General features: G+C 46.9%; 1 protein-coding gene across 1 annotated transcript; it reads right to left on the minus strand.

Moving 5' to 3' along the window:
- Positions 1-80: 80 nt before the first annotated feature.
- Positions 81-27,966, minus strand: CNPY4 (canopy FGF signaling regulator 4). Its single transcript, XM_086946012.1, has 6 exons — positions 27,733-27,966; positions 21,990-22,116; positions 21,809-21,905; positions 21,192-21,314; positions 16,170-16,287; positions 81-896 (listed from the first exon to the last, which is right to left on the minus strand). Exons 1-6 carry the CDS (start codon positions 27,962-27,964, stop codon positions 724-726), a joined length of 870 nt encoding a protein of 289 aa, XP_086802138.1. The 5' UTR covers positions 27,965-27,966; the 3' UTR covers positions 81-723.
- Between the last annotated feature and the right edge of the window lie 26 nt (positions 27,967-27,992).

The raw sequence follows: 27,992 nt of genomic DNA on the forward strand, positions 1-27,992 counted from the left end.
CAGTAACACTCTACAAGGCTAAAAAAAACTCCTTGATAGGATTTAATGAATATTCAATCGAAAAATCAGTTTCTTGATCATGTTCATGTATCTGTTATACCCACAAATATAATTTATTACAAAAACTATAAAAATACAAGGTCTGTAGTGAGCACAATGCTGGGGCACTGTAAACATGTCAGGCGAGAAACCTGCTGAGCTACATAATCCGACTGGCTGCCTAATCTGTAAAGCATAGAATACTGACAGTACTCATTGCTGATAGCATCCTCTTTCCCTTTTTCTGGGTGGAACACTTGTGGATTGTCAGCATTACAGTTTGGCATTTCACAAAATACAAGGGAGATAGCTGTTCGCCGAACAATACTGTGAACCCCCTCCCGCCCACCCCTTCGAATTCTGTGCCAAAAACTAATATTTCATTTCCAGCAGCAAATTTTACTTTACTGCTGCCTAAAGCCTTTACTGGTTCTCATACTTTAGACAGATGAGAAATCATGCCTTCCCCATGACAGCGGGGGCAGTTTGTCGGGATGCTGCATATTCCATGATGCCGAATGGAGGCTCCCCACGGCCCGCTGACCACATGTGCACCCATTGCCAATTCAATCAATAATGCTACAGTATCCCCTTAGCAGGACCGCCTGAATCTGTCCCATCTGAGGTTCACGGTATCCACTCGAGGTGCTTTGAGACCCAATTGACTCACTCGCCCCTCCCTAGTTAAAGTTCTCCAGGATAGCGCCCGCCCTCCCATTGGCTGGTGTCCACGCTAGGATCTGGTCCGGACTGGTCACTAGGCAGGACATCCATCCGCTGGTCTTCATCATCTGCCTTTTCATCTGGTGCTTGCCCGAGGTCCCCCTTTTTTCCGGTCCAGACTTCCTTCAGGCACTCTGGAGGACAAACATAGGCCTTTACTTCAACGGTTAGATTTTTTTAACAAACAACATCTAATCTCAAATGCAATCTTTTTGTAAAAACTTTGCTGACTAAAATTTCCTTTGAATTTCACCCAACACCATTTACTTAGCACCGCCTACGCATTCCAATATCCACTGCATCCTTCTTTCTCAACCCACTTTAGTATAAGACCATAAAAAATAAGAATTCATATTGCTATGGCAAAAACTCACCATTCTGCAAATGGAAATAGATTACATGAAAATGATTAGCCTAGCCAAATTAGCATTTCTAATTACACAGCTCCATAGATCCGCCAGATTTGATGTTGTTTTTTAAGCTCAGACATCCGATGTATTTAGACCAGCAAAAATCCTAGGAAATGTATTAGAAAATTACAATATAGTTGAATCAAAGGGTGCATCTTATGACCAGTCCTCAGGACATCTAGCTTCAGTGACACAATTAAATACATTTCCATACCTTAAAAATACTAGATACTGCCAAAAAACCAGGTTTGTGTATGTAACAATTCTAATTTCGGCATTATTAGCACAAAGATTCATATTGAACATCTGGATGACTAATGTATTCTTTTTCTAAAGTGTGAATAAATGCACACAACGAGCTACCACTCAACATTAGGCTCTAGTCCTCCAGATCACCCGGTTTTCCTGCATTTCTCTGCTTTCCCTAGCGCCAAGGCGCCTCGGCATTCATGTGCTTTACAAGCTCTTTACTTACTTGCTTACAAGAACTCTGAAATGTCGAGATATTTGGAGGGAGAAAAGAATACTTCAAGTTACAGACAACAGAACCATAGTAAAATGTTCCAATATTTCCAGATGCGTTATAATAGTGGAGAAATGCTGGCCCTATAGTAATTATTGCCCTACAATCAAACTAAGCTTTAGCAAGGAAAGTTTGTTCAAAACACATATACAACAGAAGCAAGAGGCATCTCCTGATTGCTACTTTCAGATACAACAATAATGACTCACTAATAGCTGCCAAAACTAATTACATAGGGATACATAAATAAAAGAAACACTGTTTCATAATTTTTCCCATTTGGATTCCACTTCTGTTAGTGAAGGAAAATAGAAAGAAGACGGTTATGCAATAAGAGAACCATCAACGACAACACTATTAAGATATCTGGGACCATATTAACACAAATTTACTTCAATTTATTAGCAAAAAACACATTTATACCCACATTTTATTAGAACATTAGAAGCAGACCATGCACCTATGCTCTGAACTTGTCAAGTATTAGACAAGTACTGGAAATAAATGCCATATTTAAAATAAAAATGGACCTAACCGTCAAAGACTCCAACTCACACCCCTTTTTTCTGTAAGCGGGTCTTACACCCAGAAATTCAGGGGCAAGGCAGGTGTAAGTAGGGAATAGGTTACATTGAACTCAGAAAAATCAACTTTCACAATCAGACCCAAAATGATCATTCTGTATTCCAGCTGACCCTCTACCGCTATAGATGCAGAAGAAAACACATACCTCTGCAGCAACGAACACCTCTCAAAAGATCTGCTCATGGTTGAAAAGATTGAATAGAACTGCAGAGGAACTGAAATGGGATACACGGGAGCTACTGCTGATGGGTAAGGTGGACTTTGGAACTCTCCTGCATGTGCCAATCCTGGAGTCCAATGTACAGCGCCTCGAATCGTCCCCGGAAACAATAATGCACAAAGATGCGTGCGGTGAAGAGAAAAAGTATAAATGTGTATAGCTTTATCTCGGAATCATCTTTTATTAACTTAACGTGAACAACTAGGCTGTGAACTAGAAACATTAAAGTTGACCTCCTTCCACAACTACACAAAACTCAAGCTACCAATACTAGCATCAGAGACGAGTACCTGCACTCAACATGCTCGCCTTCAAAGCCGACGAGGTCGTGTAAAGCCTCATCAGGCAAAGAATCATGATGTTTCCATAGCGTAGTTGTAAAAATTAAAGAGGCCACGTTTTACCTTTCCACTAAACTACCTGCCACGAGTTTCCATAATCTGACAGTATTTTATATCACAAAAACAGGCCACCGGTCATTTCTCTGGGATCTCTCTCAAATGTAAGACAACTAGTTCATTTGTCCTGTCGATGAGGCACTGCCTTACTTATAGCACTACAAACAGCAGTATTTAAATGTGCCTCGTCACGTAAAAGGAATAAGAACCTCGACATGTGGCATGTGTGCATGTTTGTAGACACCAAACAGCGTGGCTCCAACTCCCCTTGAGCGGGAGAAGGGGAGGTGATGCCACCACCCCCAGGGATGTCAGAGGGATGCGTGAGAACTATTGAGTGGTGTCCCCCCTAGTCAACGAGATTTGGCAAGTGTTCCTGGACTTAAATAACATTGCAGAGAAGGAATGTGAGCTCAGAAAGGTCACCCAGCTCACTGGCTGCCAGAAAGCGCCTCGTGCCCACAGGAGTCGTAGACTGCCTCGCTTTTAAAGCTTCCCACCTCCCTGGACCCTCAGCCACTCTGGGCGCTCCAAGATCGGATGCATCCATTGCATGGGCCTGTGCTTTAACCATGTGATCGCATGCTCCAATCATGACCGACCTGCTTGTCCATTCATCCTACTGAGGTCGATAAACATTGAGTTGGGTAACAAACGGATTACTTGTGTCAAGAAGTGTGCTTCAGTGATGAACTTGTGCTTCACGCATAAACTATTTCCAGAAAACAAAATCCAGCTATTATATCAGACAGAACTTCCTATGACCTCTAAAAAGACATTATTTTCTGGTGTACGTCTTATCCTGGTGTTCTAAGATGCTAAGCGGGTGAAGACAGCATGCTGGTGAATGACTGACTGACTGACAAGAGAGAGGTATCAGGGAACTCCTCTATGTGCCCACAACTGTCAGTGTTGAAGTGCTTTCTCTTAAGCCTTCCAGAGTGGACAAGCATGAATTACTATTGATTCTCAACATCTTTCAACACTGGGTAACGTGAGGATGAGCTACGGAACACAATAAAGCTCCAACTCGGATTTAATACGCTAATTGTCCATTAGTGGTTCACAATAGGCCATTTTCTTCTAATGTCACATAGCAGGCTTCACTGTTTTAGTGTTAAGAGACTTCTTATTTTTAATTTTTTCATTTGGGCTTTATATCTTTTGCCTACCAGACCCATATGTAGGTTGAAGCCACCAGTGAGTTGACTAGTACATTACTTCCCAATGCCCACTGATATAAAATCCCCTCCCTTGCCAACTAGTTTTGAATACAAATTCATAGGGGCTTTGGGATGGACCTCTTCATCCATTGGTCCAATCAGCTGTCATTCACATTTTGCTTCTGCATACATAGTCCCATATTACCAGTGTGGGGCGCAAGCTCTCCGGGAAATAACAGACGTCGGGTCTCATGCTTCGGCATCCAGGGTACCGCCCATGAGGCTTGTCCCATGACCGCCGCATACACATGGATCTTATGTTTGTCTCAAAGTGCCTGAAAGTAGCGTTTTATATCTGGTACTCCCAGGCCTCCTGCCATACTAAGCGTATTCGGTACTCTCAGGGACAGGCGCTTGCTCGCATGCCCAAATTAAGGTGCCTTCGGCTGTCTGGGGATTTTTTATTTTAGTATCTGGACAGGCAGGGCCTGAAATACATAGAGCAGTCTGGGTACAATATTCAGTTTAACCGCTGCCACTCTTCTCTGTCAAGAGATGTGGACTCGTCGCCACCAACAGCGGTCCTCTGTGAGGGTGAGGTATGGTCTAGGGTAATTCGCCCAGTAGTGTGTGTGCAATTTGGGCGGGATATAAATTCCAAGTTATTTAATTTTCTGTGTGGCCCACCTGAAGGGTGGCACGCTAGAGATTTTTTTACATTTTTCTTTTTATCAAGCATCGAACAAAGCATAACAGAGAGGATAGTGACCTCAAGGGCACCAGAGGGCGTGCAGTGTCCGGGGCTGCAGTACAAACAGCTATGGTGGGTTCAGCTTCACATAATCCCCAGGCCTGCTACATCCCTGCACAGAGTGAATGATGCTAATTTAAAGAACACCCCCCCCCCCCCAAAAAAAAAACAAGCAACTCCCCCCATCCGGGGTGGTGACTAAATTATAATGGAAAAAGTAAGAAAATAATACATAGGAGGCAAATTTTGACATTGGCATATTGACTAGTGTAGAGATTAAGGCAAACCCAAAATATAGCTTAGGAGCCCCCTGGTGGCAACGAGTCAAAAGGAAAACCTATAGTTGGAAGAGGTGCATGGCTTGCACCGTCGGAGGACAAACCGCAGAAGGCAGACCCCGAGACAGAAAGGCCACCAGAGGACCCAAGCGGAGCACAAAATCTTCGTAACTGTCCCGGAAAATGTCAGCAAGGCGTTCCATGGAAAGTATCCTCCACAGTCGGGCATGCCACAACAACGTTGCCGGGGCATCTGTTTTCTTCCAAGCAGCTGCTATAGTGAGCTTGGCTGCCCCCAGACACATAATCGCTTTATCAGTCCTAATTTGCCTGATCAGGATGGGGTCTCTAATTCCAAGGAGAGCAAAGTCAATGGAAACCGGAATTGGGTAACCCAATATGTCTTTGATATGAGATAAAATCTCGTCCCAACACTCTAGAGATTGATCAGCCTAAGCCTGAGATTTGATCTTTCATTGTATTAGTGAGCCCCACACTTAAAAGTTCTACTAGTTTAATGAGTTTTTTAGTTTTAAATGTTTTGTTACAATACAGACATGTTTTATTACATATAAGAGGTGATATTTTTAGCTACTAGTCACGCAATAAGTATTTGACCCCTTTCATGAACTTGTGACAAATGTATTATGATAGTAAGGGCTCATATCTCATGTAGCTCCAAGTCAGAACTACTGTGAACAGTCTCCCCTGAAAAGTGTCCTGCCCGTAAAAGTGGCTAGAATAATAACAACCCTGTGGCTCGCATCACCAATTGTGTCCAACGCACGTTCACCTTGGTAGTTCTCTTGTGGGTACATGGTGGCAACCCCAAGCAGTATGGCCGCCTGGGCTCCCAGTGCGCATGCGCCTACCCAAAAAATGCCCAGGACTAGCTGAGCGATAAAAAAAAAAAGCAAAGAAAGAAGTAGCAGTTAAGGTGCGTGCTACAGGTGTTCAGTCTACTGCAGCAGGGACCATGAAACCCACCCAGCTATCATGCACCTCACATCGCGTCAGCATCAACTTCACGAAGCCCCAACTCCATGTCTGATCAGCAGAGAATCAGGCTGACAAATGAGCAAGTGGCAATTCCACTCTGAGACCAAAAATCAAGTCTAGTGTCAGTTTTAGGAATCTGGCAAATCAGACTAACTGAAACATGTTCCTGTATGCATGTAGGTGTGTAACAATTAAGTGGTGTTAATGTTTATTTATCAAGCAATCTAAGGCAAGATCTTCTTGGTGCAAGAGGAGAAAAACTCAACACAGCATGGGTGTTGGACCTGCGCGGGCAAGCCCAGCATAAAGGGGGAAGGTAGCTTGACTCGAGTGGCTAGGCAGGTGAAGGCTATAGTGTTAAGCCAGCTTGGACCCGATAATAACCCCCTGTACACCACACAAAAAGAAGGACACCACACCACTGTTATGGAAAAATACGATTCATTTATATAAAAGTTCTCTGGGTTTGTAGCAAATTCACTTAGGGTTTCACAGTTACATTTCTGGTAAGCATTTGCTCAATGGAATACTGGTTTCTCATAAATAAATAAATAGTTGGACTCTAAGGAATAAATACACTGGATAAATAGCAGATATGAATACAGTAGAATCAATATTAATTTAGCAATGACTGGAATAAATAGAATAAATAATATCAATGACCAGAATAAATATCACAATAAATATCAGCAATGTCTAGCACAATAATGACTGGACTAAGTATCACTTTAGTTATCACCAATGACTGGTATCGCTGCCACCAATTAATCACTTTTAAATACAGTCACTTTTCCAGTGTGGAGAAAGGAGAGATTACTCTTACAGTTAGTTGGACAGCCCGACAGGCTTTCAGGCTTCTCGGGATACAGAACTACTTTTGGGACTCTTTTGTAACCGCTCGATGCACACGCGTGTATCTAGAAAGCAAGGAAATACATTTAGCAGCTCATTCACACTCGGCTGCCACCGGGAGAGGACCTATACTTGGCGCTGGGGGTCAATATTCGCCTACAGGGCTGGTTCGCCCTCAGAACCCTGGCGGCACCAGTTCAGAGTCTTAAGACGACGAACGGGCTGCCGGGGAGGTCGCAAAAACTCCACAGTTCAGTCAAAGTAATGCCGCTGTTTAGCTCTCACACACCGCAGTCTTTTAGCGGAACACACGGCACACCTCACATCAGCTGTAGCGGACGATGCAGTCAAGCACAGTACTTCTCTAGCCAGCAACGGGGCTCGCAGGGGCTCCACAGACCTCCCTCCGACTTCCTTCTTCGGGGTGGTTCCCGCCCACAGCTTCAGCTCCCGGGTCAACAAGGAGGGGCTGACTCGCTAGTCCCGCCCAATGCAGGCTGGCCTTCCCCGCCCCAGCGCACCACCTCACCTTCGGTCCACGCAGGAGGCGCTCTTCGCAGATGGGGCTCGGAGACGTCCGAGCTCCTCGCGGTAGGCGCTGTTCACGAAGGGGGCACTTCAGGGGGGATCACGATCGCGGCGATGTCACGCTCGCCTGGCGACTCGCTTCCACAATCGCTTCAGCCACCGGGGGGGCGGAGAGGCACTCGAACTTGGCCGCAGTCTTTTGGGGAATTCAAGGCAGTCGCTGGGCAGGCGCTACAGGCGCTAGGTCACCGCCCACGCTGTTGACTGGAACGCCAGTCACATCCAACGCCAGCAACCTTAGCTGCACTATTGCCTTTGTCACCAGCTGCCTTAGGGGTCAACAGGGCAGGTGTCAATCTGGTGTCAGTCTAGAACTCCTTCCTTGTCGAGGTCAAATCAGGAATCAGGAATCAACAACTAAAATGGCCGCCAGGGACTGGACCTTATATAGCCAGTGCCCTGGGGTGCTAGCACGAGCCAGAAGGTTCTAGAACCTTCTCTGGGTAGGCTCATGACATGGCACTTTTGAGGTGCTTTCTGGTCCTTCAGAGCCACCATACTGGGGTTCTGGAGCAGCCATTTTGTGTTCCTGAGGAAACTAAAGGAATTCCTGTCAGGAATGCGCGCCAAGCAAAAGGGCGCCAAAACCTCAAAAGGCCAGAGTTCATGTAGGCTCTAATGGGAGTCACTCACATGAGGGAATTATGTGTCCACCATTTTAAGTTTGAACACACACACAGGTTGTCAACCTCAGTTTCCAGACTCACAGGTTTCGCCAGGTGCCTTGTACATAGGTGCCAGAAACCTCGTGAGTAACTGAGTGTCAAGGAACATCTAGCCCCATGAGACAATCACACAAAAAGTCCTGGTAGACAAAAAATAAAAAGCGACAAATTTTTGGAGGTACAGGGGAACAAAATAAATCATAGTGGTGAGGGGACTCTCAGAAGCAGACGGGTCCAACACGCGTCCCCCCCAGCTGAAAGTGGGGAGAGCTACCCAACCCCTTGGGAGTTCTCAACACTAAGGCGGAAATACCTAGAGAGACCGTCTGCATTGGCGTGGTCAACTCCAGGTCGGTGTTCCACCCGAAAGTCCATTCCCTGTAGGGAGATAGACCACCTCAACAGTTTGGGGTTTTCCCCCTTCATTTGCATGAGCCAACGAAGGGGTCGGTGGTCTGTCTGAACCAGGAAGTGCGAGCCAAACAAGTATGGTCGCAGCTTCTTCAGTGCCCAGACCACCGCAAAGGCTTCCCGCTCGATGGTACTCCATCTCTGTTCCCGGGGAAGCAGTCTTCGTGACAGAAAGACTACAGGTTGATCCAGACCCTCTTCATTGAGTTGCGATAACACCGCCCCAATGCCAATGTCGGATGCATCTGTCTGGACAATGAACTCTTTCGTGAAATCTGGAGCCTTCAGGACTGGAGCTTTACACAATGCTTGTTTCAGAGTGTCGAAGGCTCGCTGGCAAGCCTCCGTCCAGATGACTCTCCTGGGTTGCTTCTTGGCCGTGAGTTCTGTAAGGGGTGCCACGATAGTGCCATACCCCTTCACGAACCGTCTGTAGTAACCTGTGAGGCCCAGGAAGGCTCGGACCTCAGTCTGGGTCTTGGGGGGTTTCCAGGCCATGATTGCCTCAATCTTTGCCTGAAGGGGTTGTACCGCTCCCCTGCCCACCAAGTGACCTAAGTACACCACCGACCCCTGCCCAATCTGACATTTGCTGGCCTTGATCGTTAAGCCAGCCCGTTCCAGGGCCTGGAGAGCAGCTTGCAAATGCTGCAAGTGATCCTCCCAACTGTTACTGAAGACAGCGATGTCATCTAAGTAAGCAGCTGAGAAGGACTCCATTCCGGTGAGGATCATGTTCACCAGTCGCTGGAATGTTGCAGGAGCGTTCTTGAGCCCAAAGGGCATCATACAGAACTGGTAGTGTCCATCAGGTGTGGAGAAGGCTGACCTTTCCTTGGCTCCATCAGTCATGGGAATCTGCCAATACCCTGCGGTGAGGTCAAGGGTACTGAGATATTGGGCAGCTCCCAACCGGTCAATCAGTTCATCCGCCCTAGGGATCGGATGAGCATCGGTCTTCGTGACCGAATTGAGTCCTCGATAGTCCACGCAGAATCGCAATTCTGGCGTGGTGCCAGGAGGCGCAGGTTTGGGAACCAAAACCACCGGGCTAGACCAAGGGCTACTTGAGGGTTCGATGACTCCTAGCTCCAGCATCTTGGCTACCTCGCTTCGGATGCTGGCCTTCACCTTGTCAGACAGCCGGTAAGACTTGGACTTCACAGGTGGGCTGTCTCCTGTGTCCACATCATGGGTACACAGGTGGGTCTTACCCGGAACAAGGGAGAACAGAGGAGCGAATGACCCCAAGACCTGGCGACATTCCTCCTGCTGCTCAGGAGTCAAAGATGGTGAGAGTTTCACTCCCTCCACTGACCCATCCTTCTCTTGAGACGCAAATAGGTCGGGGAGAGGCTCAGTGTCCTCTTCCTCCGATCCATCAGTCACCATGATTAACGTGACTTCGGGCCTCTCGTAGTGGGGCTTGAGGCGGTTGGCATGTAACACCCGATGCGGATGCCGAGGGGTTTTCACATCCACCAAATAGGTGGCCTTGCCCATCTTTTCCAACACCTCAAAGGGGCCTGTCCACCGATCCTGGAGGGCACTCAGCTCTCCAGGCTCCATCACCCACACCTTTTGGCCAGGCTCCAACTCCACCGGGTGAGCATTGTGGTCATACCACGCTTTCATTACAGACTGGCTGGCTTCCAAGTTGTCAGAAGCCTGCTTCCACAACTTAGCCATTTGGCTTCGGAAGGCCAGCATGTAGCTCACCACATCCTGGGGAACTTTCCGGGGAGACTTTTCCCAGGAGTCTCGCACCAGGCTAAGAGGTCCACGTACAGGGTGCCCGTACAGAAGCTCGAAGGGGCTGAAACCCACTCCCTTCTGTGGCACTTCCCTGTAGGAAAAGAGCAAACAGGGTAGGAGGACGTCCCATTTCCTCCGCAGGCTTTCGGGTAGACTTCTGATCATACCCTTCAACGTCTTGTTGAATCTCTCCACGAGGCCATTGGCCTGTGGGTGATAAGGAGTGGTGAACCGGTAGGTCACTCCACACTCCTTCCACATTGCCCGCATGTATGCTGACATGAAGTTGGTCCCCCTGTCAGACACAACTTCTTTGGGGAAACCCACTCGGGTAAAGATCCCCATCAGGGCCTTCGCCACCACCGGTGCAGTGATGGTTCTCAGAGGTATGGCCTCTGGATACCTTGTGGCATGATCCACCAGTACCAGGATAAACCTGTGACCGGATGATGTCGGTGGATCAAGGGGCCCAGCAATGTCGATGCCCACCCTTTCAAAGGGGGTGCCAACGACGGGAAGTGGTTCCAGGGGAGCCTTTAGCTTCATCCCTGTTTTCCCACTGGCTTGGCATGACACACACGTCCGACAGTAAGTGTCGGACGCCACCCTCATTCGAGGCCAATAAAAGTGGGGGACAAGCCGGGCAAAGGTCTTGTCCTGACCCAAGTGTCCTGCCAATGGAATCTCATGTGCCAACTCTAATAAGAAGGCTCGGTAACACTGTGGGACTACCAGGGCCCGTGACAATCCGTGCACTGGCGCCCTGGGTTCACTGTAGAGGAGACCATCCTCCCAGTAAACACGATAGTTCCCAGACTGGTTACCTGCTGCCTGGGCTTCAGCCTGTTGCCTCAGACCCTCGAGGGTGGGACATTCCCTCTGTCCCTTGCTCAGTTCCTCCCTGGACGGTCCTCCTTCCACTCGCCACTCGGCGGGGATAGGCAGGTCCTCCAACGGAACCATGTCCTCCTCCGCGGACTCCGGGTCCACCTCCTCCGGTGGCCTATCCGTCTCACGGGGCACGGACACCGAGGCAGGCTCCTCCTGTCCTCGAGATGCTCCCTCTTCGGCAGCTGGGTGGGCCATTGTTCCAGGCTCCAACCCACGCGACTTCTCCTTCTGAGCAGCCGCCGACCTGGTACTCACACAGGCCCACTCAGGTGTACCCAGCATCTCAGAATGAGTCCGGTATTCCACCTCCTTCCAAGCATTGTGCTCCATGTCATTGCCCAGCAAACAATCGACTGGCACGGCGGGGCTTACGGCAACTCGAAGTGAACCTGCAACCCCTCCCCACTCAAAGGGAACCTCGGCCACGGGATAGTGGCTCGTTCGGCCGTCAGCCATCGCGGCCGGATGAAGTACGCCTGGAATCACCTGCTCTGAGGATACCAGATGACTCCTGACTATAGTCACGCTGGCTCCTGTATCTCTCAGAGCCTCCCCCCTATGGCCATTGATGGTGACCCATTGCCCATACTTGGTAGTATTCGCGGGCACCTGGATCTTTGGAACCATCGCCCGATCACCCAGGGACACTAAGGTGACTCCCGCCCACTCCCTTCCCTTACTCAAGGACATCTCCTCCCCAAGCGCTGCACTAGCGACTCCCGGGGCCTTTCCTCCAGTGGGAGGGGGTGGTCTCTTTGGGCATTTCACGTCTCCCTTATAATGTCCAATACCACCGCACTCAAAGCAATGGACAACCCTTGGCTGCTGACTCTGGCCAGGATTAGGGTTCTTCTGCGGGTTAGCCTTAGGGTTGGAGAAGGTGTTTTTCCCCTTAAAGCTATTTTGGGGGCCTTTGGAGAACTCCTGTTTCTTATTATCTCCCCCCTCTTTCCTCTGGGGAGCGCCCTGTCCGGACTTCTGAGTTTCTCCTCCCGTCCCCCTCGTGGACACTCTGGTACTTACCCAGACGTCTGCCTCCTCAGCAAGCTTACGGGGGCAAGTAAGTTTGCTGTCTACCAGGTGTTGCCTCAGCTCGGGAAGACATTTCTCGAGTAGATGTTCCTTGAGTATCAAGTCATACAACCCGTGATAGTTCTCCACCTCACTACCTTGGACCCACCCTTCCAGGGCTTTCTTGGCATAATCCAGGAAGTCAACCCAATTTTGTGAGCTCAGCTTGTGGCTGCCCCTGAACCTTTGCCCGTATTTCTCGGGGGTCAACCCAAACTTCCTGATGAGCGCCACCTTCATGGCGGGGTAATTTACCTGTTCCTCCCGGTCGAGGGCCAATAGGGCATCCCTACCTGACGGAGGCATGTACCGGTATAATCCACCACCCCAATGCTTCTCATGGATCCCATGGGCTCTTAAGGAGACCTCATAGGCTGTCAGCCATTTAGCAATGTCGTCTCCAGCAGTGTAGCTGGCGACCACGTCCTTAGGTAAATGAGGCCTGGGCTCCCTGGCAATTTCCTGAGACTCGACACCCTCCGGAGTGTTGTTACGGGACTTGAGGTCGAGTTCCTTTAGCCTGAACTCGTGTTCCATCCTCCTCTCTTCCAGCTCCAACCTAGCCAACTCTAACCTCAGATGTCTTTCTTCCCTCCTGTCGGCCAACTCGGTTTCAGACAACCCTCTAGAGGATACGCTGCTGCCCTCCCGTGAAGTTACCTTGGGGCTGATTGACATTTCACCCACCCCCGGGGGACCTGCAGTCACTACCTCAACAACAGTATCTCTGTCAAATTCCTCCTCCTCCACCGTTCCCTCCGTGTGTGCCTCCACCCAGGCTCGCAGACTAGTACGGAGCTCCTCTCTTTTGGCCCCTCGCCTGACGAACACACCCCTTTCCTGACAGAAATCCTTGAGTTGCGCCACAGTATAGGTCTCCAACTCTGACATATTGAATTCCATCTCGTCAGCAAAAAGTGTGGACAACTACCACGAAGTAGGTTGAAAGGATAAGAACAACTGAGGGTCACTTCCACCCACCACCAGACAAGAATTTAGAAAAAAACAAAAAGTTAAATTAGAGGGCCGCTGGGAGAAAACTCCGGGTGTGTACCTGTGGTGCACACTGAATTATTATGGGGTTCACAACAAGCACGGCTCGCAATCCCACCGCTGAGCCACCAATTTTATGTTGGACCTGCGCGGGCAAGCCCAGCATAAAGGGGGAAGGTAGCTTGACTCGAGTGGCTAGGCAGGTGAAGGCTATAGTGTTAAGCCAGCTTGGACCCGATAATAACCCCCTGTACACCACACAAAAAGAAGGACACCACACCACTGTTATGGAAAAATACGATTCATTTATATAAAAGTTCTCTGGGTTTGTAGCAAATTCACTTAGGGTTTCACAGTTACATTTCTGGTAAGCATTTGCTCAATGGAATACTGGTTTCTCATAAATAAATAAATAGTTGGACTCTAAGGAATAAATACACTGGATAAATAGCAGATATGAATACAGTAGAATCAATATTAATTTAGCAATGACTGGAATAAATAGAATAAATAATATCAATGACCAGAATAAATATCACAATAAATATCAGCAATGTCTAGCACAATAATGACTGGACTAAGTATCACTTTAGTTATCACCAATGACTGGTATCGCTGCCACCAATTAATCACTTTTAAATACAGTCACTTTTCCAGTGTGGAGAAAGGAGAGATTACTCTTACAGTTAGTTGGACAGCCCGACAGGCTTTCAGGCTTCTCGGGATACAGAACTACTTTTGGGACTCTTTTGTAACCGCTCGATGCACACGCGTGTATCTAGAAAGCAAGGAAATACATTTAGCAGCTCATTCACACTCGGCTGCCACCGGGAGAGGACCTATACTTGGCGCTGGGGGTCAATATTCGCCTACAGGGCTGGTTCGCCCTCAGAACCCTGGCGGCACCAGTTCAGAGTCTTAAGACGACGAACGGGCTGCCGGGGAGGTCGCAAAAACTCCACAGTTCAGTCAAAGTAATGCCGCTGTTTAGCTCTCACACACCGCAGTCTTTTAGCGGAACACACGGCACACCTCACATCAGCTGTAGCGGACGATGCAGTCAAGCACAGTACTTCTCTAGCCAGCAACGGGGCTCGCAGGGGCTCCACAGACCTCCCTCCGACTTCCTTCTTCGGGGTGGTTCCCGCCCACAGCTTCAGCTCCCGGGTCAACAAGGAGGGGCTGACTCGCTAGTCCCGCCCAATGCAGGCTGGCCTTCCCCGCCCCGGCGCACCACCTCACCTTCGGTCCACGCAGGAGGCGCTCTTCGCAGATGGGGCTCGGAGACGTCCGAGCTCCTCGCGGTAGGCGCTGTTCACGAAGGGGGCACTTCAGGGGGGATCACGATCGCGGCGATGTCACGCTCGCCTGGCGACTCGCTTCCACAATCGCTTCAGCCACCGGGGGGGCGGAGAGGCACTCGAACTTGGCCGCAGTCTTTTGGGGAATTCAAGGCAGTCGCTGGGCAGGCGCTACAGGCGCTAGGTCACCGCCCACGCTGTTGACTGGAACGCCAGTCACATCCAACGCCAGCAACCTTAGCTGCACTATTGCCTTTGTCACCAGCTGCCTTAGGGGTCAACAGGGCAGGTGTCAATCTGGTGTCAGTCTAGAACTCCTTCCTTGTCGAGGTCAAATCAGGAATCAGGAATCAACAACTAAAATGGCCGCCAGGGACTGGACCTTATATAGCCAGTGCCCTGGGGTGCTAGCACGAGCCAGAAGGTTCTAGAACCTTCTCTGGGTAGGCTCATGACATGGCACTTTTGAGGTGCTTTCTGGTCCTTCAGAGCCACCATACTGGGGTTCTGGAGCAGCCATTTTGTGTTCCTGAGGAAACTAAAGGAATTCCTGTCAGGAATGCGCGCCAAGCAAAAGGGCGCCAAAACCTCAAAAGGCCAGAGTTCATGTAGGCTCTAATGGGAGTCACTCACATGAGGGAATTATGTGTCCACCATTTTAAGTTTGAACACACACACAGGTTGTCAACCTCAGTTTCCAGACTCACAGGTTTCGCCAGGTGCCTTGTACATAGGTGCCAGAAACCTCGTGAGTAACTGAGTGTCAAGGAACATCTAGCCCCATGAGACAATCACACAAAAAGTCCTGGTAGACAAAAAATAAAAAGCGACAAATTTTTGGAGGTACAGGGGAACAAAATAAATCATAGTGGTGAGGGGACTCTCAGAAGCAGACGGGTCCAACAATGGGCGTTCTAAGTTTTAGGCATTAAGCCAAAATAAGAGAATCCAGTTAAAATCACTCTTGGTGGTATATAAAGCAATCTATGTGACTGGGTCAGAGTATCTAAACAAGCAGATATACTAAGGGGTGGCATAATGGTCCTTGCTTACACAGGCTAAAAGATCTTGTGTATGTGAGGGAGTGGGATGTGAAATAGGAGGTGTGGGGGAATTTCCCCAAGTACAGCAGCGACACTTTGGAACAATCTCCCCCCCGACTAGTGTAACTTCCACTTACGAGGAAACCCACTGTTACAAAAGAGTAAAAATTTAACTTTTAAAAAAAATTGACCCTAAGACATGGACCCAGGCTCAGAGGCTTCATGGTAACAAGTCGGATATAAATAAGATAATGGTGAGGACAACGTGGGTCTCCCCATGCATTCTGTTTATGTGCACCCAGGGTACTATCATGGTTCAGATGTCTTCTTCGTCACCTGCCTTTCTGCGCAGTCACCAGTCATGTCGCCCTTGGCATCTTGCATCCACTATTCCTGCTTATATTTCTCCTCGACAAATCGGTTTGTTATAATATTCACATGGGATGACAGACAAGCTGACTTGATAGCAGCTCTGCCCCATACCATGTTTGTATGACCACACACACCTACCTCTGTCACTCGGCCGCAGTACATGGGTCTCACACAGGAAAGCCTGAAGTCCCTCGCCCTGGTGATGGAAGTACCAATCTTCTACTACCTCCTCGAACTCCTCCAGCATGGTTTCACACTGCAGGACGAGAGACAAGGTGTAAAGTTAAGAAAAGGAGGATGACGAAGGAACACACCTGCCCATTCCCACTGTACTTCTCATCACTTAATGTTTCCTGGATGGGCCTAGAAAGCCCACCGGATAAAGACGATCATCTCAGACGCTGCAATCTCAGGCCTTATTGAGGGGGAACTTTTACACCACCCCTGCTAACTTTATAATGAAACGGACAAGAGTTCAGACATTACCCGCCTATGCACTTTAGGAAATAAGGACTGTGGATTTCGTATTAAATTAGTTTTGTCATCTTCTCATCTTTGTCTCCTTGGGTTGTGCTCTTATGTGCAGTCTTTCTGTGCCTACAGTAGGTGTGGGGCAGGCAGAAGTAATTTACCTCTTTATTTCCTGCCCCAGGCCAGCAACATGGGGCCAACCAATTGCAGTACACTTCACCCAACCAGGCAAAATGGATGCACACAAATCTATAGTGTGCCAAGAGATGCCGGAAAAGCGTTAATGTTTCCCCACGCTGGCAGTATTTACTGACTAAGATCATGAGAAGATGATTAGTGCTGCAGCCACCATGCACTTGTACATGACCGCAGTACGAAGGCAAGCTCCTCGATCCGCTTCCACCTTGCGGCCTCAGCAGGTCTCATGGCCCTGCCGGGCAGCGAACTGCTTTGTATTTGTGCCTTACTGCGCTACATTGTCCTCTTTTTGCCTGCATCTGGTTCACCATGCTGCTCACTGAGGCTGTTGTTTACTGTAGTTTTCTGCCTTATTGTTTGGCCTTGCTGTCATCTTTTGATGTGTTTCATCCACTATTGTTTAACTTGTTGTTATGGTTGTTGTCGCCGTTGAAGTCCATTTTGGAGCAGAAGCCAGGTGTCCCACCTTGCCGTCTGCTCCTTTTCCTTGCCGCTCCCACCACCCAGCACCCCACTCCCCCTTCCAGGACCTACTAAAGGGAGGCTGCAAGATGACCCCATTAAGCAGATTTTCGATAGGCTCCCACCTTGTGGCCTCAGCAGGTCTACCTGACACAGCCAGGTAGGTAAGTGCTTTGTATTTGTGACTTACTAGGCTACATTGTACTCGTGTTGCCTTCATCTGATTCACTGTGCTGCTCACTGAAGCTGTTGTTAGAAGTTGTTTTCTGCCTTATTGTTTGGCCTCATTGTCATCTTTTGTTTTTTCACTCACAGTTGTTTAACTTGTTAACGGTTGTTATAGCCGTTTCCTGGCTTTTGAGCAGGAGCTGGCCTGCCTTGCCGCCTGCTCGTGTAACCCAGCACCCTGCCCCCCACCCAGGACCAACTTAATGGAGCCTACAGCGCGGGTACGCCTAAGGCAAGCACGTCTGTGCCTGGACTGTGCCCAATCTAGGAACACCGGCCCTCCTGCCACATACAGATACTCCGTCGAAGAACTCAGAGCCCTGGACTCCAGACAGCTCAATAACTGATGCATTGCATTGCCTCGACCAACGGTAGGACCTTTCACATATCAGTACTGCCTCTTCGCCTGCCTCACAGGACCACATACCCTCATGAACACCATCACCACGCCTACCTCACTAACTACAACCACCCTTACCTCACGGTCATCTTCCTCACAGAGACCTGGCTCAACTCGTCCACCACTGACATCGTGATGATAAACTGGGACTGCACCAACAAACACGGATGTGGCATCGCCATCATCCACAAAGAAACCGCACGTTGCGCTACTGCCGAAGATGACAACATGGAACACCTCAACTTCCAACTCCAACAGACAACAAAACAACACTCGGAGGCACTCTTGCCTACAGATCTCCAGGATCACGCCCCGGCTGCTGCAACACTATCCCTGAATCCATTGCCTCACTCGCCATTGACTCCAAGCACTACATCTTCCTCTGCAACCTCATCTTCCACCTCGACGACCCCAACAACGCTGACCTTCTGAAAAACATGAGCAAATTCTCCCTCACCCAGCTGGTCACCAACCCCACACACAATATGGCACACACGCTTGACTTGATCTTCATTGCCAGTGACAGAGTCAAGTAAAGCCATGTCACCGAACTCACCAGGACCAAACACGCCATCGTCCTCTTCACCATCACATGATGCCCAGGCACCACCACAAAGCCTCCCAGCTCCTATCTACTGCAGTTGGAACAAAGTGACATAGATCCAATGAAAGGACACCCTCAACGCAACCCACAGCGACTCAGCAATCAACCTGGAACACGCCTTCCAAAACTTCTTCGCCTAGATCACCAACTGCTCCAACAGAGTCGCCTCATCAACCCTGTGAAGATCAGCAGATCCACCAAACAAGCCAGTTGGTATACTTCAGATCTCAGGACTATGAAACACAACTGTAAACAGCTAGAAAGAAGATGGCGCACCAGCAAAAAACCCACAGACCGAGCCATCTTCAAGCTAGCGCTCAACAAATACTACCAACACCTAAAACACATGAAAAGAAGCGCCCTCGCATACTGCATCGCAGTAAGTTCCAATCACAGCAAGGAACTCTTCTGCATCATCAGAGAGTTCTCTTGCCTGTCAGCAACCGAGGACCCGATATCCCCCCGCAGCAACTCTGCGACATCATGGCGGACTATTTCCACAACAAGATATCCACCATCTACAGAAACTTTGAACCCCAAGCCACTGACCTCTGCAACCTCCTCATACCTACTGACGCAACCCATGACCACCCCCTCACCTCATGGGGACAGCTCACCACACAGAGCACCACAGCCATCATGAACTCCACTCACTCTGGAGCACGCATGGATCCCTGTCCCACCACCTCTTCAACCTCTGAAGCAAGGAAATCAGCTATTAACTTACCTCCATTCTTAACATATCCATCACTGTGGCTGCCTTGCCAGATGTATGGAAACATACAGCGGTCAGACCCCTCATTAACAAACCCAGCAAACTCAAGTACTACCACCCCATCTTACTGTTACTCTTCCCTGCCAAAATCCTCAAGGTCATCAGCCACCAACTTACTGAATACATGGAGAGAAACAACCTTCTAGACACCTCTCAATCAATGGTCTCATGCCAGCCACAACACGGGAGATCGCCCTGATCTATGCCAAGACAACAACCCTCCTCAAACCAGGGGCAACAGCGGCCCTGATCCTCCTCGACCTCTTGTTACAAGCTACATGAGGGTTGTTTGGAAAATAAGTGTATATATAAAAAGTATGAGAGTCAACCAAGGTTAAATAGAAAACCATGATGGATAATAGTGTTGAGCCTTTAGTTGTGAATCATACCAATTGATGGTCTGGGAGGCACCCTTTTACAGATATCCTCCCCGACCTCTCAGCAGCGTTCAATACCGTATCCCACAACACCCTCATCAAGAGACTCCACCACATCGGGATCCAAGGAGACGCCCTCAAATGGATTGCATCCTCCCTCACAGGACGAACCCACAGAATCCACCTTCCACCCTTAAATTGGGAACCCAAGAGCATCATCTGAAGTGCCCCTCATGGCTCATTCCTCAGCCCTACCCTGTTTAACAATTACATGATGCCACTGGCCGGCATCGTCGGAACCCATGGCCTCAACATCATATCCCATGCAGAAGGCACCCAGCTCATCCTCTCACTCCCAGAAGAACCATTTACCACTAGAACCAACTTGCACAACTGCATGACGTGTGTCGCCAACTGGATAAGGACCAACTGCCTGAAACTTAACATGGATTAGATGGAAGACTGATTTTTTGGGAACACCAACCCCTCGAGGAACAACACCTGGTGGCCCTCCAAACTCGGACTCACACCGACATACCACGCCGGCAACCGTGGCATCATCCTGGACAGCAAACTCTCTATGAAGGGCTATATCAACACAGTCTCTTCCACCTGCTTCCACACCCTTTGCATGCTCCGAAAGAACTTCAGATGCCTCCGCATCAACACCAGGAAAACCGTCACTCAAGCCCTAATCACCATGGTTGATATTAATTCCCAGTTTGTTCCAAGCCTTTTTGTTACTTTTTCTAAAGGAGCAGCATTATCAAATAATATTGAGCTTTCATCCCTACCTTGCTGCTGACAGTTTGTAGGTGCAGTAGCATTTGAGGAGGGAGGGCCAGTAAGGACAGAACAGACTGCAGCCATGGACTTCGGAAGAAGGATGGAAGATCCCAGCACATCTTTTAATATACATGAGGTCCAGTCTATTATTGAAACGCTACACTGGTTTAGTCCAAGCAACTCACTTAACTGTCTAAATACAGCTACTCTACATTTACAATTCTCTATCTTGAGAGCTCCATGATTCGAAAAGGGCTGTTTGTGGTCACCTTGCCATCAAAGATAGGGTCTTGAAGGGCTTTTGCGATTATGTGTTTTTAAGCAATAGCACAATTTTAGTATCATGGACAAAATGCGAGTGAGTGCAACTGGTACCCCAATAGGCTATTCTTTGCAAATATCCCAGTTGATGCCAGAACCCATGCCAAAGTGAAATCAATGATTACCTATCATCCTGCAAGGACTTAACAGAAAGTGGTGTCAAGCTAAGATTTTTCCCATCAGTTAATCTTTTTAACTAAGATGCATTGAATACTCAAGATGGGTCAACGGAAATAAATTGGGACAAAGACGGCTTTTTTAACATTTTATCTAAGGGCAGTTTATTGCTCCCACAATTCTGAACTTTTTCCAACCCATAAAATGCTAGGTTTGATGTGAATGTAGCAGAAGACTGTCGTCAAGTGAATAAAAGGTTTCTAACGTAATTGCAGGGGAGCCAGATCCAGGCCGGATTATTAGGAAAAGTACATAAAGGTAAATGCACATCTACTGATTAAAAATAAAAATCAGTGATTTAGCAAGTGATTATCATGAAAATCTGGCATGGGTCTGCCCCCTGGACCTACATCCTCTTTACCTGCTTCTTCATGGTAGTGACCTCAATGGATGGCTCGTCCCACAGCTCTTCTGGGATCCCAAGCTCGACCTTCACCCCCTTGTTTCGGAGATTCTTCAGGGTGGTCATGGTCTCACTCTGGCCCTGTGGTGCAGGTGGGCAAGATTTGTGACAGTGTTAAAGGCAGCTTGAGACTAGATGCTAACAAATTTAAAGAGGTGGCAAGCTTACAGTGCTAGACACAAGTGAATGACTAGTAGTATTGCTGAATATTGGGATAAGCATGAATGACTGCCCTAGTCCAAGATGTGAGGATTACTGTGCAGTTATAAAAAAACAGGAATAGAAAAGGCAAGGGTGTCCGTCCCCCTCAACTATCTGGTATAAGGTACTAAAGTACTGCGGCTATCAATGACTTAGAAGTATAGGGCCAGCTGATCTCTTAAAACACATACAGGTCCTTGCACAGTCTGTCCAGAGAAGAGAAGGATGATACCACACATTACACCTCAGTCCAGCACACACAGCACTGATAGCAAGAGGATTGCACAGGAAGTGGGAGCAAGACTCCTATAGTGTTTTTGATACTGCAGGAATCCACGTTGGGACTGAAATAGTTATGAATGGTCCTCGGGTACCTTGGCATAACGTAAGCTGCCATGCCGTTCTGCGTGAACACTGTACTCAAGTATACGCTCACAGATGTTATCCAAAGCCTCAGCGAGACGAGTTTCCCTGAAAAAGAAAGGAGTTTATGGGCAAGTGGTGAGGAAGAGTGAGAGGGATACAGAAGAAGATAGCTCTAAAGGGACCACTTACGATGTGTTGTATTTGATCCTCTTCTTCCTAGACCCAGAGTCCAGGATCTGCCCCATTTCCAGCACCTCCTTTGAGCGACTACTCTTCTCCAGCACCGACTGCAGTTCCACAGTGAGGAACTTACACACTAAAGGGGTCAGAGAGAAGATGCATTAGCAGAGGTGTTTTATCCCACACATTCAAAAGCTGTCCTTGGAAGGAGAAGTTGACATATTGGTAACCACCAACTAAAAAGATGTCAAAATAATTTAATCTCATAATTCAGGAATATTTTATGGGCAATTTTTTTTCATCTCCACTCAAACCGAACCTACGGAAAGCTCAGCCCCCCAACCCACATCACTGGTGGCTGTCACCTTTCTCTGGGCTGCCTCACAGCTAAATGCTTACTGATCCCCAAGGCTCATAGAAAATACAGGCAGAAGATTCGAACATCCACCTGGCATTTTTCAGACTCGAGCATTGTATTTGCCTTGCTTCACAGCCAGCTAAATCCCTGCTGCAAGTACCTTCACTGAAAGTTAGCTGAAGCTCTTTGTACACAAGAATATATGCCATCGTCTTCCCCATGGATAAACCATCTCCGACAATCTCTCCCCTCAATGCACATAAAGCTGCTTCCCAAAGGCTCTTGCGCCCCCAACTGCAGTAGCTACCATCCCTAAGCCTCACTAATTCACCCTCTCTCAAAGCCACTCCAGCCAGAAAAGTGAGCTGATCGAGTCTGCTGGGCACTGCAGCTCACACCTGCTCTGGACGTAAGGAACCTCTACCTGCCTTCTTCATCCTGGAACTATGCCCTGGGCACTTGTACAAACCTCTTAGGACAAAACTACTTCAAAGCTTGTCACAATGTTTCAGGCTATATTTCTGAAACTTTTGTAACTAAATGTTATACTTTGGTGCTTTATGTAAACATGTATTGACATGAGTAGCACTTCAGGACTATAGAGTTGAAGACCAACTCACTTGTTTGTTGAGTCCCTAACTCATTTACTAACTCACTCAACCACCAAGTAACTTCCTTCAATACAATTTCCTGATGCTCTCACACTCAGTCACTTACTAGGTGACTTAGTCATCTAATCAGTAGTGCAGCAACTTCCATTCCAGTGAAATGTGCCTTCATTCACTATTTACACTCAATCAGTTGACGACATATCATCTGACATAGATACAGATGGAGACCGCATGAAGGCAGGAACTGTTTAAAACCACAACTATACTGAATCATCCTAAATAAAATAAACATTAAACAGCTGTTGTTCAATGAGGTCATCGATGATGCAGTGTGACACGAGTCACTGTTTATATACATCATTACAAAAACAGGGCAACCCAATATTCACCAGGGAACCGAGCAAGTAGACCAGAAACAAAACAACGTTCCCAGTGGAATTACTTACTCTTTTTTATAAAGAATTGTGCTACTTTGTAAACATCAGTAATATGTTCCATGAACGTCTGAAGCAAAGCCGGTTATGTAATAAAAGTACCATCATTTATTCAGACGTATGCATATTGTGGCCAAATATTATAGGGTTAACAAATTAACACAGCCAGGTGGCAATTGAAGAAGGCGGTGCAGTGACATGTTGCGGTGTAACAGTTAAGAATGAATGTGCACATTATGGTAGTGCACATAAGGACAGTACATAAAGTTCACAATTTATACAGCATGAAAATCTATTCAGTGTGATATGCTGACGTTTCGACTCAAGGGTCAAAAACTTGAGTAGGTCATGATCAGGACTTGTAATTGCAGATAATTGTCAACATTTTGAAGCACTAAAATTGTAATAACTAAAAAATTCTGTACAAAATATTGATTAAAAAAACAAGCCATCCACAAACTATTATGTAATTAAGTGTGTAATATTGTGCATGCACCCGCCAAATAAACAATTTACGATGCAGATTGGATAAAGAAATTCCCGCTTTTTAAATGTTGCCATAAGCAAATGATGTAACTGTAAATGTAAATGTACATGTATTTATATAGCGCAAATCACCGACCCGGTATCTAAGCGCTTGCTTAGGGAACCCGTCCTGGTATTCCCCTGTGAGATAACCCCGGCAGGGTATCCACAAGGTGAAAGCCAGGCATCCCACCGCGAGGGGCTGTTGTGGAGATTAAGCAAGCTATTGCCCAGAGTCGCAGAGTGTGAACCCATGAATCGAGAAGGCACCGGAGCGAGAATTGTCGAGTCTGTGGACATTTTCGGACTGAGACCCGCCGGGAATTGAACCCTGGTCCCGGGCTGACCTCTGCTTCCAGGTCTGCCTCCTCTAACCAGTGAGCCACACTACTCCATGATGCAATGTTTATGCATAAAGCATCACCTGAATGCCTTGCCATGTCATGCTGTGTACATTTGTGAACACTTCCCTACTAGACCACAATAAGCATTATGCCTGAGTAAACTAAAGCACTTGCATTACATAATAGGCCTTACTTTAACATGCCCAGCACTTGTTAATGACGTCTCCAGAGTAGCACAATTTCTTGCAAAAAAGACTGAAGTGATAACATTGGGAACGTTGTTCTGTCTTTTCTAGGTCATGGCAGTTTCATGTGTCATTCTAAAAGCAGTGCATTGTGGATATGTTGCATAACTCTGTGTTTTCGGGATCGTAACCATTAGGTAGCGAGGTTTCACGTTATTTGTGAACAGTGCAGGGCTACCAAACGCGAATGGACTAAATTCACTGAAAAGTAAATGGTCTATCGCCATACGAGATGGGATTTACATGAGAACAACATCCATTGGATGTCTAGGAAGAAGGAAAACAGGGTTTCTCAAATCTGGGCCTTAATAGATTTTGGAATCAGCCCTGAAGAAGTCCCTTCATGGGATGAAATGCTTTGGCTACAGCGGACAGAGGTTTTTAAGGAAATACGAATAAAGACAGAACTTTTTAAAAACAATTTCAAGGAGTCGATGAATTATGTGATGTGTTTATTGCCATTCCACTATTCTGAAAAGGATCAAAAATCCTGTTTAATGATGTTATTATATCCTGGGTGCTGAGTCATATGTGTTTCTGTTACATCATAATGCCACTCTAATGCTCTCTGTAAAAGGCTAACACATGATGCAGGTGATCAAAAATTGTAGCTCAAAAAGTAATCAAACAAAAAGACAGAGACATACTACATACAAAACAGTTTAAGAGAATTGCTTTGGTTCAAATTCCATAGTATTCAGTTATTTTTGCTCTAGATAAAATAGAATCCTTAAAACGTCTTTGTCGCTGTATGTGCCAACAATGTTTCACCTGCACAAGATTTTCTGGGTCGTTATCAGGACAAGAGATGAAACTTAGCACAATGAGAGTCTACGTCACTTAGCCTTCAAAAGAGGGTAATCAATATAGAAGCAGGGGAATTGAAACGTATAATGGAGAACAGGAGGTCAGCAATAGCCATCAAAAGTCTGGGGAAACAAATTAAGCCATCAGGCAACTTGCTTGCGGTAAGGAGAAAATCCAGTAACTGAGTAGAGGATACTGGGATGAAGCTGTGGCTTTTAATCCAGGTTTCACTCTTGGGGTACCATGGACACAGGTTCCTGCAATTTTCTTAGCGTTGCTGGACTAACTGGATAATTTTGTCGCACTACAAGAACGCAGCTTTATTCTGATGTCCTCCCTCGATCCCAGTCAGGATGGGATCGGTAAAGTTGTTAGGGTCGAAAAATCATTGACACATACAGCCACAAAGACATTTTATGCAAAAATAATTGAATAGTATGGACTTTATAATTGAAGCAATGCTGTAAATGTGTTTTCAATGTAATCTGTTACATTTTCAGTTTTATCGCTTTTTGGGGCTACAATTTTGGATCATCTTTTACAGTGAGAATGCCTATATCTGTTAGAAGTCTATTTTTTTGTCTCAGCTATATATAATTATATTATACAAAATTGCAAATTTTGATTTTTTTTTTTAATCGGGTCAGAAGTTTTTTTTTTTTTTACTTTTTCATTAAATAGTTTAGGGTGGTTTTACATCCAGTGTTTTTGTTTTATTATCTCACTTGAATGTAGAAAATTAACTTTCAATGAAACAAAGTTGGACACTGTTGTCTTACATATACTAGTACCCAAGTCCAACCTTGGCCTAAGGGTTACTCCTGTGGTTTTCAAACCGGTTATGATCGGCTCATGTTCGACACAAATAACACCACTCGAGACATCACATAAACATTAGCAGTGTACAATTGCGCTATATTTCCTGAACATCGTTTTATGTATTTTTTTATTTATTTTAAAAGTTTTATATAGCGCTAGCTTGACCCGTAGGTATCAGACCGATTTACATACACACTGTGAAAAAAAGAAGGACATTACATTACATAGTAGGCTGGCAGTAAGGAAGCAAACCAAAGATAAAGAATACAGTAACGGAGGGGGAGTGAACAATAAAAAGAAAAAGGTGATTAACGTAGTACGGTCACCAACTATCCTTGAATGTCAAGAGAGAGAGGAGTCAACTCGGATATTGAAGTCTAGGTTAGTTGACGTTGGTCAGGAAAGTATTTGTTAAGGAGATGGAGTTTCAGGTCCCTTTTGAAACAGGAGGAGGGGTTGCATCTGAGGACTCCAGGGAGAGTGTTCCATATCCTGAGAGCGTTGCCAGAAACGATCGGTACTGGGTGGCTTTCTTTTTCATTTTCGGAGGAATAAGAAGGAGTTGGAGTTTCTCAGTGTTCTGGATTGACCTGCTCTTACCAGTTTGTTGTTCAGGTTGTTGGGGGCCGGAGAGTGAAGGGTTTTGTGTGTGATACAGGCCAGCTTGTAAATACACCTCCCTTCCATGGGAAGCCAATTGAGGGAGTTGAGAGCTGGAGTGATGTGTTCAAATCTTTTTACTCCAGATACAAGTCGAGCAGCCATGTTCAGCACTGCCCTTCCAAGGGCTAGGTGATCTTTTGGAGTTCCTGTAAGGATGGCGTTCCCATAGTCGATTTTAGAGAGAACTAGGGATTGGACTACTGTCTTGAGGTCATCATGGGGAAGAAAAGGTTTCAATTTCTTGAGGTGTTTTATTGTAAAAAGAGCACTTTTTGCAGAGTTTTTGATGTGGGGCTCAATTGATAAGTTCTTGCCAAGGGTGATGCTTAGAGACTTAACTGAGTCGGATATGACTAGGGGGCAGTTTAGGACAACCAGATTCTTGAGCCACTTTGGATTGGACGATGGTTGCTTTTTGGTCTTCTTGGCGTTCAGAGTTTTCTACTTTCCGACACCCAAATGTAGTTCCCAAACTGTTAAACTTAAATGTGCAGTAAATGGTTCCCCCTAAACAACAAAGTTATATTATCCCACTAATTTTCTAGTTTCAAAATATATACATTGTAGATTTCAAATGAGAATTGCAATAAGAATTTTGTTCGCGACTGCATACTTTACATAACTTTTCATAGTGGGTATTTTAACACTCATGAGGGAAAGCTATTTCAAATTACACTTGCACGCAATATTGCGAAAATATTAAAAGCATCGCAAAAATCCAAACTTTCAGCAGAAGTTCTTACGCATATAACTTGGTGACCTTACGTATTGCTCATAGTTTTAAAAAACTAAAAAACTGCACGCCAAAGTGTTCTCCTGTGCTTGGAGCATATTCTCCATAGATAAGCATACTGTTCTGCAACTGTATCTATCCATGGGACCAGACTGCAGAGATGGAGAAATCATTCCATGTACCTAACAACTCCCCGATTAGCCAGTGGCTCACCTTCACACTTGTTGGGCAACCTCTCCTGCTCCTCCTCTTTAGCGCCTTGGCTTTGATCCCAGAAGAGACAAAGCAGGGCCAGCACCAATGGCCACTCCCCCTTCATTATGTCCCTGTGTTCCCCTTGACAGGCTCGCCCCCTCCAGGTGACACAGAAGAGGTCGCCACCTGGGCAGGTTCCTTTAAAGAATTCTAGACACGCGCAGTGGTAGAGATTTATCCGCATGCGCATTTACAGCCGGCTGACGACTGTGAAGGGC

This window comes from Lissotriton vulgaris, chromosome 12 (assembly GCF_964263255.1).
Source record: "Lissotriton vulgaris chromosome 12, aLisVul1.2, whole genome shotgun sequence".
NCBI lineage: Eukaryota > Metazoa > Chordata > Amphibia > Caudata > Salamandridae > Lissotriton > Lissotriton vulgaris.

Excerpts from the sequence above, each read along its gene's own strand:
- CNPY4 (XM_086946012.1), bottom strand. The coding sequence starts at position 27,964 with ATGCGCATGCGGATAAATCTCTACCACTGCGCGTGTCTAGAATTCTTT. Across the intron at positions 16,288-21,191 it reads TCACTACCATGAAGAAGCAG|TGTGAAACCATGCTGGAGGA; the intron begins GTAAAGAGGATG and ends CTCGTCCTGCAG. Across the intron at positions 897-16,169 it reads ACTGCGGCCGAGTGACAGAG|AGTGCCTGAAGGAAGTCTGG; the intron begins GTAGGTGTGTGT and ends TTTGTCCTCCAG.